Raw genomic sequence first — 11,888 nt, forward strand, 5'->3', positions numbered from 1 at the left:
TGTTATCTAGCCACTCTCAACTTCACATGAAACTAACTTCACATAAACCATCTAGAAGGTAAAAACCATTTTTTAGATTAAAAAAATCTTTTTTCTTTTAAATCTCTTCAAGTCTCTATGCATTCTATGAAGGGAATTTGTGATTCCATTGCTTGGAATTTCAGGGTGGAAGAACTAGCAAAAACAATCAAAATAACAGATAATCACATTTAATATAAGAATAGAAGCAAACTACAGTATATAGTTTTAACACTTGAATCAAAATTTATGGCCTGGATGTGGGTTCAGAATTTGACAATTGCTGAATACCTAAACCTCAAACCCACAAAAAGGTCCTAAAAGACTTGTTTCCATCAAGATCCTGAGATGTACTTACAATTGGACATCTCTAACAAGAAAACTGCAAACACAAAACAATTTTACCAGACACAAAGAAATATTAAGAATAAAAAAAAAAAACTATGAATTGATCACCAACAATCAGTGACCATGGTTTTCAGTATCCTAGTCCAACAATTGGCTATATTCAAACAGCACAAAGTCAAACTCAGGTCTCCACTCTACTTGGCAAGTTGTGCACAAGTGGGAAATCATCGAGCCAATCACCGTAAATCCGATTGATCTTCTTAAATCCTTTCCACTTGAGCAGAGATTTGTTACCCTGCCCGTCTTCATTCGCCGGAGGTACACTTGCCGTGTTGCTCGGGTGCACTTCATTGGCATGAACTGATGATATAACATTTGGTAAATTTGGAACGGCAGACTTTGTCGAAGCTGAAATAGCTCCAACAACTTCTGCTTCAGCGCGTCCACCAGGAGCTTGCAACTCTGGTTTTCAAGACAAACAATACATTGTAGCCAGATGAGAAATTGCAACACTAATAATGTATAAGTTTTCATAGGCTAAGGAAAGTACATCCCGGTGATCTCAGCCAGGCATCAAACTTCTTATAGTCAGAATCATGAACAAAAAGTAAGGGTTCAACTACATGACATAGTTAAAAACTTAAAATACAGAGGCCCTCAATTAGGCGAGGATCCAATCTCCAATTACGCTTGCTTTAGTTTGATCATGATAGTGAGGGAGATGATAGTGGCTTCTACGCCATATTTAAGTCATCCATTCATTGCTGACAACATCTTAATAACCAAACTGACACACATTGAAAACATAGAATTCAGCATCTCTATGCAATGTGAATAAGCATCTACCTTTTACACAGCATCCACATAAACCAGAATCCATATAATCAAACACAACAAAATCATAATAGCACCAACTCTAGCATACATAACCAAATCCAAGAATAACAAAAATATTTTTTTAAAAGGAATATGCATAAGTATAAGCATGTACCTGCTTGTCCATGGGCAAAGTGACAGTCCCCACCAAAAGGACAGTGCCCTGTAGTCTCCCACTTGATACAAAGCTTAGTCTTCCAATAAGTACCCTTGGAAGAACCCCTGGAAACATTCAACCCAGCCGCACCACCATTACCATTGTTCACAGCCCTATTATTACCACAACCTTCTGAACTATTACACCTAGAGCCACCACCATCACCACCACCATAACCCTTTGGTGGTGAACCACTAGTAGTCCCTATGCTTATTACTGAGCTCTCCCTATCTCTATATCTCGCAGAATTCGAATCCTCCCGGAACTTTCCAGGATCCTCATGAAGGAAACTGCACCTCTCACCATAAGGACACTCCTCACCATTGTAAAACTTCTTGCATAGCTTCATCTTATGGATGATCTTGTGATCATCATCCCAATTCCCTGAAGACCTTTCGTCATTGCCTCTCAATCCAACAATTTCTTGCCAGTTAGGTGGTGGCTGCCTCACATCGTCGGCGCCGTGCGCAAAGTTGCAGTTCTCGCCGTTCCTACAGGTTCCGAGCCGGAACTTTGCGCAGATTCTGGTCTTGTAGAAAATGTGGCTTGTTCCTTTGTTCCCTGCAGGGTTTGCCGTGTTCATCGTCCTTGGCGAATCATTGAGGTTCTCCATTGAAGTTCTTGGCCTCTTGGCCAAAGGGGTTTGGTCCAAATGCGAATGCAGGTCCAATGATTCATTGTTCATTGGAACTTGACGAAGCCTCACATCAATGGCATCCGTTGATGCGAATCTCGTCGGTGACATCGTGAATGTTTGTATATTATCAGGGAAATTCATAATTTCAATTATCACGGAACAGATTTTGATACTGTTCTATCAAATTTCGATTTTTCTTTTCTTCTTTGAAGAAGACAAAAAAAAAGCGTTCTTGCTGAACAAGTCAGATCAAGAATTCAAAACATGCAATCAGAGTGATATCAACCGATTCAACGGCTTTGCCGAATTCCAGAGAATGATGCTGATTCTGAATTTCTGATACAATATATATATAATCAAATCAAATCAAATAATTAAGTACCACTAAAAAGGAAAGGAAATTCAGGGTTTAAGGCTAAATACTGAGAGGGAGAAAAAGATTGAAGGATCAAAACGAAGGAATTGGGAAGACCGAGATTGAAACGATAATAGAGAAAGGAGAAGGGTGATCGAAGTTTGAATCTTTTGAGGGATTGATCACGAATTATAGAATGAAGGAGGAGGAGAAGGAGGCAAGTGCAAGGTTTAAGCCTTTTTGTTGGCATAAGAAAGTCAAAAACTCCAAAACCCTAGCCGCCTAACACACACAACCAACATTGACTATAGTAACACTTAACACTAAAAAGATATTGAAATTTTAAAATGTTTTTTTTTTATTAACATAAAAAAGATGAATATTCCATGATAAAAAAAAAGGAAAATAGAAAATATTTGAGATAAGAAGGATCGAGAATATTATACCAATTGAAATTAACTAATTTTTTTAAATTTTACTTTTAAACATCCAAATAAACATCTAGAATCGCATAAAAAATCTAAAAATAGAATTAAAAACTTATCAAATTTATTTGTTATATATTTAAAAAAAATAGTCCTACATAATTAATAAATATTATTTTTTTTAGTTTTTAATTAATAATAATTTGTATTCATATTTACAAATATTTTATACATAAAAAATATATAATATATATTTATATTTACTAAAATTTTATTATATATAAACTAATACAAATTGTATTCAGGTTTTTTTAAAATTTAAATATATAAATTAATAAAATTTATTTATTAAAAATAACTTAATATTTATATTGATCAAATGATAATAAGATATATTAAAAATTATTGATTTTCAAAAAAAATTTATTTGTTCAAAAATCATTAAAACATTCAAATAAACCTCCAAAATTTAAATAGAAATAGTCAAAATCCTAATAAAAAAGACAAAAATAAAGTAGTATGATGGAGCATGATGATAGCAACTCCAAACGACATAGAAGAAGAAGAGAGGAAATCTATGGGAGATAGAAGAGACAGAGGAAGAAAGAAACGAAAAAGGAGTGTTTAGACTTCAGAAAAAAAAAAAAAGAAATGGGAATAAATCTTTCATTTAACATTAATAGCTATTTGTTTTCTTTCAAATTTCTATCCAAATAAATTGAAAAAAAAAAGTAACTTATTTCTCAATTTTTTTTTGGTTATTCGTCGTTTAAAGAATTTTCTGCAAACAAATATAGTTGAACGGTTAAAAATTAAAATGTCTATAACTCATAATTAATGTATGAGAAGTGAAGGTTACAAGTCTACAATTAAGAGTGTGTTTGGTTTAATGTTTGAAGTATCAAAATTTTGTTTAGTTTTTTTTAAAAGCTTAATTTTTTTATTTAGTTATTTTTTTAAATATAAAAGCTTAATTTTTTTATTTAGTTTTTTTTTTAAATATAAACTTGATTCTAATCTTTAATCCACGTTTATTAAAAGTTACAATTTTTACTTTTTGTATTTAATTTTTTATGTTCGACTGAAATTGATTTTAATGTACCAATTGTATCCTTAATTATGTATATAATGAATTTTTTTTATAATATTTATTTTTTAATATTTTTTTATGTATATTATTATTTTTTATAAAATTTTTATTATTTTTTGTTTATATAAATTTTTTATTATTTTTTTTTATTTTTTTTGAATAAAATATTTTTTTGTTTTAAATTATGATTCTATTAAGTTTATTAGAATACTAAAGAATTTGAGAATATTAAAAAAATAAAATGTATTTAAATATATAAAATAAAATTATAAGATAATACAAATATATACCCACATGATTAAGGCATGTCGTATGAGTCCATTCGGGGCAGGGCGGATTTTTTTAGCAGGACGAGGTGATGGATGGAGGGAAGTTGAATTTAGATGATATTTGTCTTATTTATTTTGATATATATAATGTGTGTAAAATAATTAATAATATTATATTATATTTAATTTTTTTAATTTATGTTATATATGTAATGATAATTATATAAATTTTAATTTTTAATTTTTTTATTAAATTTTAATTGAATAAAAAAAATATAAAAGCAAGTAGAAGTGAGATGAATATCTATAAAGATAGATTAAGATTCAATTTTTTATTATTTGAGAATAGAAATGGATAAGTTTTATGTGGTTTATTATAGGGTGGAATGGAATTAGATATGACAAAAATTCATTTCTATCTACTCTATTATCACTTTTAATAAGCCAATTTGGTAAGTATCAAGTGACTTCTAAGAATTACCTAAATTAGTCTTTAAATATTTTAAAAATATATATTTTAGTTTTTAAAAAAAATTAATAGACAAAAATATCTCTAAGATTTTATTCCAGCAGACAAATTAATTTTTAGTTCATTTTCTGGCAAATTAATTACCCACATTAGTCTTCAAGAATTTTAAAAACAAATATTTTAGTCCTAAAAAAATTAATATGCAGATCAATTCCTAACTTTTTTTCCGTCATACATAATAATTTTTTGTCTATTTTTTGGCATGACTGACTAAATTTTTTAAGTATTTATTAGAAAAAAATATTAGTAGATATTATAATCAAATTAACTTTTAAGGTTAAGTTAAACCTATTTGATTTTTAATATGGTATTTTTTTTAAAAAAAATATTATAAACTATCCTCACTATATACACAATTTTAAATTCAACAAAAAGCCATATACTAAGTCTCATATTCTCTTAAATTAAAAGTATATTATTGTGACTTATTTAGTTTTATGTCTTATTATTTGTACGTTTCATTTCATTAGATTATTATGTATGCATTTATAATATAAAAAAGTTTTCCTATAAAAAATATAAAAAGTATATATATTGTCACTCAATAATAATAATAATAATAATAATAATAATAATAATAATAATAATAATAATAATAATAATAGTGTTGTTCAATAAAGTTATTGAGATTATTCTACAAAAAATTTAAGATTGAAACTATTTGATATTTTTTATATTTAATATAACTTAGTTTAGTATGATAGTTAGGAATTAAATATAATCAAAGTTATTTTTTTCTTTTCATTTAAATTTTAAATTGATCATCAAATTATTAATTAATTCAAAAAATTAATTGAATTTTTACATCATAATAAATACCATATTAGAAATCAAATATGTTTAACTTAATCTTAAAAATTAATTTGATTATAATATTTATTAATATTTTTTTTAATAAATATTTTAAAAATTTAATGAGTCATATCAAAAAATAGATAGAAGACTATTATGTCTAATAAAAAAATATAGAAAATTAATGACTATTAACTTCTTTTAGAAACTAAAATATTTGTTTTTAAAATTTTTGGGAACTATTTAGAAAATTATTTTATCAGAAAATAAATCGAAAATTGATCTATCTATCAAAATAACACTTTAAGAATATTTTTGTGTATTATTTAAAAAAAAAATACGTATTTTAAAATTTTTGAGGCATTTGAGTAATTACTCGAAAAATTTCTCTGCATTCAACTGGCTTAAAAGAAATAAGAAGAAAAATAAATTGTAGAAGAGCTGCTGTCGAAACAACAAGAAGGTGAAAGAGAAGAAGAAACATAAAAAAAAATTGCAAAATAAGAAAAAACAACAAAGGAAAAAGATATGCAATAGGATTTAATTGAAAACTCAGTTAAAAAAATTTGTTTATCTTATTTAATTCTTATATTTGTTTTTCTAATATATATAAAATAATACAAATTTATTATAAAAAATAATTAAAAAATTGTGCCAAAAAAATAAAAAATTTAAATTGTTAATGTTTATTAATAGTAATTTTGTTATACGTTCTAAAATTCTGTATTAGTTAAATCCTAATTTAAAAAAAATGAAAAAAAGCGTTATAGCTTGAATATAAATATAGATTTAAAAAACACGTGTCTGCTGCTAAGGCCCACAGGGTATAGCAAGATGATATAAAAGATCGCTATCCAATAACTTCAATTTTCATTTCATGGGAAAGTCACTTGTTGAGTGTTGAACCAACCAAGGTAAGTAACATCTCTTTCTATGCCTTTCTTGTTTCTTCCTTTCCAATTTCCATGTGAAAAAATATCTCTTCTCTCTGCAATCTTTCTCGGCTACAACTCATGTTTATGTTATGTGCTAAAGTTTCAGTTGCTACTTATTACAACTAATGATCCTGGCCTGTTATTGATTATCATGTGCTGAGCCTTGCTTCCACATTAACAATGTTTTTAAAGCAGTTGTTATGTTTGCTAAAATGTGGAGTAATGGTATATGCCCCACTTTATATGTACACCTTATGTGCACCACTTCTCCATTAATATTAAAGTGATCGTCAAAAAATTATATTAGATATATAATTATTCATGTTGTATTCTTCTCAGGTTAAGCTTCTGAGAGAGTGATTTTATGATATGGTATTATAGGTCTAAGTCCAAAAGAATTAGAGTTTAATTCTTGGTGAACTCTAAAAGTAAAAAAAAAATAGCATAAGAAAAAGAAATCCTATAAAAAAAATTAAGCAAACCCAAAAGAGGTTTTTGTTTGAGAAGAGTGTTAGAGATATAATTATTTATGTTGTTTTTTTCTGTCAACTTAAATTTTTGGGATGAGTGGTTTTATGACAAGTTAGAAAAGATTTAGATGAAAAGTTTGTATTTTATAACATAAGAAAAAAAAGTGTACATTTAGTGGTGTACCAAATATGGGAAAAATATAATTTCTCCTTTATTTGTAATGAAATTAATATATTGCATTGCCTATGTTCAAACTTGGGGGGATCATAGCCTTAAACCCTGGTTAATTAGGTTGCTGGGAGAATCATTCTTGCATTTGCATTTGCATAAGCCATTCTCACTCTTTCCAAGATTACTCAGCCTGTTGTTTGGATGTTAATGAAGGGAAGTTTTTAAGATCATGCTTCTGGGGAAGTCTAGAATGAATTCCTGTTAGAAAAGCCAGACAAATGATTTGTTGCACATGTCTGCATAATCTATCATTTACTGTACTTGTCTATTTTAATATCAATAATAAATTGAATATGTGCTTGGAGACAATAGCTACTCCTATTTTCTCACTTAAATTGTTCATTCCTTTTTGCCTTTGCGTAATTAACTAATGATCATCGAGGTTGATCATTTGATGCACATTATCATGGGGTGAAAGTCAGTAGTAGTGACAATTTTGAACCGTAGTTACAAGTTCATTTCACTATGGAACAATGAGAGAAAATGAGTGCATAGTTAAAGTGCAGCTACTTGAACACAAGGTTTGGGTGCATGATTACTCCTAAGTCCTATCTTAGTTATCTTTTGTTATATTCTTGTCCCATTGTTCCTTCTCTGCCCCCCCCCCCCCCCCCCCCCTCCTCCTCCTCCTCTTTTTCCTCCTTCTCTTTTCTCTTTCTTTGCATTCTTATTATAGTCTTGCAATGGATAAAAACATAGCCGCTATCTCTAAAATAATAATAGAGTGTTGGACACTAGCCATCGAATGTAGATTTGCAGATTATAGATGCCTCTTCAAAAGTATTATTTTCTTCCTAAAGTTTAATATAATTCTTTTCTTTCCCTTCATCATGCTGCATCTTCTAATATTTATATAAGGTTAAACATTACATTTTTTTTTTCTTAATCCGGTTATTTTCCATGTATGAAGATACCAATAATAGATAAACTATATAATGAGAGGAAACAAAGGCATCCAACATATGCAGATTACTGGTCCAGCACTTTGGATCCCCTGCATTATGCTGGGGGAACTAGTTCACCAGAAGTGGGGTCCTTTCTTAACATCTTCAAAGCATATAAACAGAAAGCTAGCTTAAAGAAAGCCAAGAATATTTTGAAAGCTAAGTGATAGGGCACACCGAGAAAGAGAGAACATATATATTCTTTTTGACTCAACTTCCACATTCCAAAGTTGCTATTAAGTCAATGAAGGAAGATCACAAAATGATAATGAAGCTCAATGCTTGATTTGAAATTTCGAATTCCTTCCCAATTTTGGGGCATAACAAGGAATCAGGACAGTATTCATGGCCCAGAAACAGATTAATTAGCAACAAAAATATATGTGACAAGTCTGGAATTTGTTTGAAGCATCTCTACTTTTACATAGTGCATCAAGTTCATGTTTTCTCATTTTCTTGCTCAGATTATATATGCTTAATAGTGGTAAGAGATTAAGCTGGATTTCGTAGTAAATTGTGTGCATATTTCCCTTGACTGTGAACTCATTTTAGCATACCTTCTAATTTGGAGAGTGTTGCTGAATCTATTTCTCTGCATAACTAGTGTTTAAATTATCGGCCTGCTCTATAGCCATGCAAAACCTTCTTTGGACCATCCCATTAGAGGCAACTCATGACTAGTGGTTAAATGATCTCTCTATCTCTTTCTCTCTCTCTCATGGTTCTTCTGTCTTGCATTTAAAATAATGAAGCTAAATAGAAGTGTTTTTTAGGAAATGGGTCGTAGACCGTAAATCTTAATTACCTCAGTAAGGAAAAGTGAAAATACAAGGATTTCATAACCTTCTTGTCAGTACATGTAGCAAGAAACAATTACATCTAGAAATTCTTCTAAATGAAAGGACATTGCTTTGATTATAACAGAGGGCCTTCATCCATGACTAGTCTAGAGCTCAACATAGGGAAAGGAAGATGGAATGTTGTTTGGAGAAGGAAGATGTTAAGGGAAATCAATGATATCACAGATGTACCGAAATTCCTTTAGTCTGCACCACCTGCAATAGAAGTAATATATGTATCATGGAACTGAGAGTGAGAGTTTATCTTAAGATACATTTGGATAATGCTTTTTGTCTAGAACACTAAACTCTTCTCACCAAAATTCCTTGGCATTTTGCACTTAAAGCATTCTGTCCTGCTAGCATAATTATGCACTCCACAGCCAATTCTGTTGCAATAGGATAAAGAAAACAAAGATGAGATACTGTACCTTAGTAAAAAGAAAAAATCATCTAAGAATTTCCAATTCTTGTTAGCATGGTCTTTATTAACTATCTCAGCGATTTATATATCAATGTGCAAGTGCTGTGTAAAGAAAATAGATTCTGCTTAAGTACAAGACAATGCTGCATTGTAGCTGTTTTGTGTATATCAGTTTACTTCTTATTCAATCACATTGTTCAGCTTTTATGATAGTAGGACATTTATGTGTTATATAGTAGGTCATTTAAGTTGAAAGTTGCAACTGAATGCAGCTTCTTTATGAAATTATTTCACATTAACACCAACAGAAGAGATACTATTTTCAATACTCCAAATATATATAAAGATAATGTGAACTGACCTAGGACAAAGCCAGTCACCGCTCTTCCATCCCGGTGGGAAACTGCAGTCAGATCCATAGCCTACAGAGCCTGCCATGTTCCCTCCATATCCAGAAGAATAATCATCTTTGAATGCACCACATCTATAGCAGTTTGATCGGCTGGCGTAGTTGTGAGCTCCACAGTTCATACCGGTGCAAAACCAGTCTCCGGCCAATGCTTCCGTCCTGTGATATCTATAAGTTGAAGGGTCAGGGCCTCCAAACTTGGGATATCCACAATTTTGGCATGCCTCCCTCTTCTTGAAATTTATGTGCTGGCAAGCACCACACATCCAATCTCCTCCTGACCAGCTCATTTTCCCTGTTTGATATGTACCTCTGTAGTGGGAAATGACAAGAAATTTAGGGTTCATAAAATCTCAGAGCAGCAAGCTAAGAGTTATATTACTTGACTCCTTGTGCATGTTGCCTAGAGTTATGTTACATGCCACTAGGAAATAATAATAATAATAATAATAATAATAATAATCCTTCACTTTTTGCTCCTAACCTCTATTAAAATTCAAAAGGCATGCAAAGTGCAAAGTTAGTTGTATAAAAAGCCAACTAATTTTTATAAAAAAGGCATGCAAAGTGCATAGAAGTTAGTTGCATAATTAAGTAGCTACAGTGTTGAGTGATAGCATACTCTTTCAACATAGCATAGAAGTTGTATCATTATAGTAGTTTCAATAAGTTCCCTAATTTTAAGATGAATGATCAATGAAGTTCCACTGACTCTGCATTTACAAGGAAAGACTGATTATCAAAGTTATGATTAACAAACATAGAAACAAGAAATATACCTTATATGAGGAGTTATGAACAAAATTTGTTGCTGCTAGATTACTAGTTTTAAAACAGCTTGGTGGTGAAGATGGTGAGTTTGGTTGCTTGTGTTGTGAGCCTTTATATACTGGTTGTAAGACCTATTGTGGGGAACATGAATGTCCCTTTTAGTTCCCTGGTAATCCATAAGTGGTTTTCTTCATATGAGATTCCAAAAGTAGAAATTACTGCAAGATTAAGAGACAACTTATGCAATCTTTTACTACTAATTCTGTGGTTAATGTAAGAGAGAGTAGGTGAGGCTTGTAAAGTTGGTAAACAATAGTGCATGTATGCACACGTTTTTTTCCATATAGTCTTTTGGCCAATATCTTTACGTGATTCCTATGCATTATTGAGAGGAACATATCCAAGGGAAGCAAGGCTTATGAGGGGTAGCTGCTATGTGGTCTAGAATCCAAACATCCCTTAAACCAACCCCACATAAGGCTCAACACAACATGAGCTCATCCCAACTATCCGACCCGCCATTTTATCGGATCCATGCATAACTGTTTCAAAACACAAAATACAAAGACACTGAGATAGTAACTAAAAAAATACATTCAAAGAAGAAAATATTTTATACTTGTCTCTATATCTCACTCTTTCTCTAAACAGATTTGTAGTATCTCATGATATTTCTGTATTTTTGTTTTAAGATAGCATCTGATTAAATGCATTGTACTCTCTATATGTTTAGAGTCATTCCAACTTGCAAATAAGCCTTCACTGGTTAGGCTTATGCAGTTATGCAATGGTGTCTGTGGAGTTACACAGTTAAAAAAGAAGAAATAAAAAACATGTACATATGGAGAATAGATGCCTATCTATCTCATGCAACATCCATTTCCATTTCCATGTTCTTTTTTTTTATTTCCCTCCTCCAATCGCTTTATTACAATAATTGAAATGCCATTCCAAGATTCGTATCCAATATGGCAATATCGATACTTGTTTAATTACTAATAAGTCTATTAAGATTATTTAAAACTGATGCAATGTCTGTATATCAGGGTAACATGAGTTGAAGTTATATTATATATGCAGTTAAATTCTTTGACATGTAGCCCATATGCCATTGATTATGGTCCTCTTTTAGGATTGTGTATTCACATATCGTTGTCTGCCACATATTTAGAAAGATAATAAGCTAATCTTGTTGCTTTACTTACTTTAGTTTAATTAGAAAATTTTTATACTAATATAATAATATATGATTAAATAATTTGTATTTAAAACGATTTCAAGATTGAGGTATATAGAATAGAATTTAATTATATTTGTTGAGATTAAAATGAGAAGAAATTATATTGAAAGAAAAAGGATGCGGCGAGC

At 30.3% G+C, this 11,888-nt stretch overlaps 2 protein-coding genes across 2 annotated transcripts; both read right to left on the minus strand.

Moving 5' to 3' along the window:
* Positions 1 to 182: 182 nt before the first annotated feature.
* On the minus strand, positions 183 to 2,663 carry LOC130961310 (zinc finger CCCH domain-containing protein 39). Its single transcript, XM_057887126.1, has 2 exons — positions 1,358 to 2,663; positions 183 to 828 (listed from the first exon to the last, which is right to left on the minus strand). The coding sequence occupies exons 1-2, from the start codon at positions 2,175 to 2,177 to the stop codon at positions 548 to 550; spliced, it is 1,101 nt and encodes a 366-aa protein (XP_057743109.1). The 5' UTR covers positions 2,178 to 2,663; the 3' UTR covers positions 183 to 547.
* A 6,256-nt stretch (positions 2,664 to 8,919) lies between these two features.
* On the minus strand, positions 8,920 to 10,039 carry LOC130953108 (uncharacterized). Its single transcript, XM_057880773.1, has 3 exons — positions 9,702 to 10,039; positions 9,235 to 9,305; positions 8,920 to 9,132 (listed from the first exon to the last, which is right to left on the minus strand). The coding sequence occupies exons 1-3, from the start codon at positions 10,037 to 10,039 to the stop codon at positions 9,119 to 9,121; spliced, it is 423 nt and encodes a 140-aa protein (XP_057736756.1). The 3' UTR covers positions 8,920 to 9,118.
* Between the last annotated feature and the right edge of the window lie 1,849 nt (positions 10,040 to 11,888).

This window comes from Arachis stenosperma, chromosome 1 (genome assembly GCF_014773155.1).
Source record: "Arachis stenosperma cultivar V10309 chromosome 1, arast.V10309.gnm1.PFL2, whole genome shotgun sequence".
NCBI classification, from domain to species: domain Eukaryota; kingdom Viridiplantae; phylum Streptophyta; class Magnoliopsida; order Fabales; family Fabaceae; genus Arachis; species Arachis stenosperma.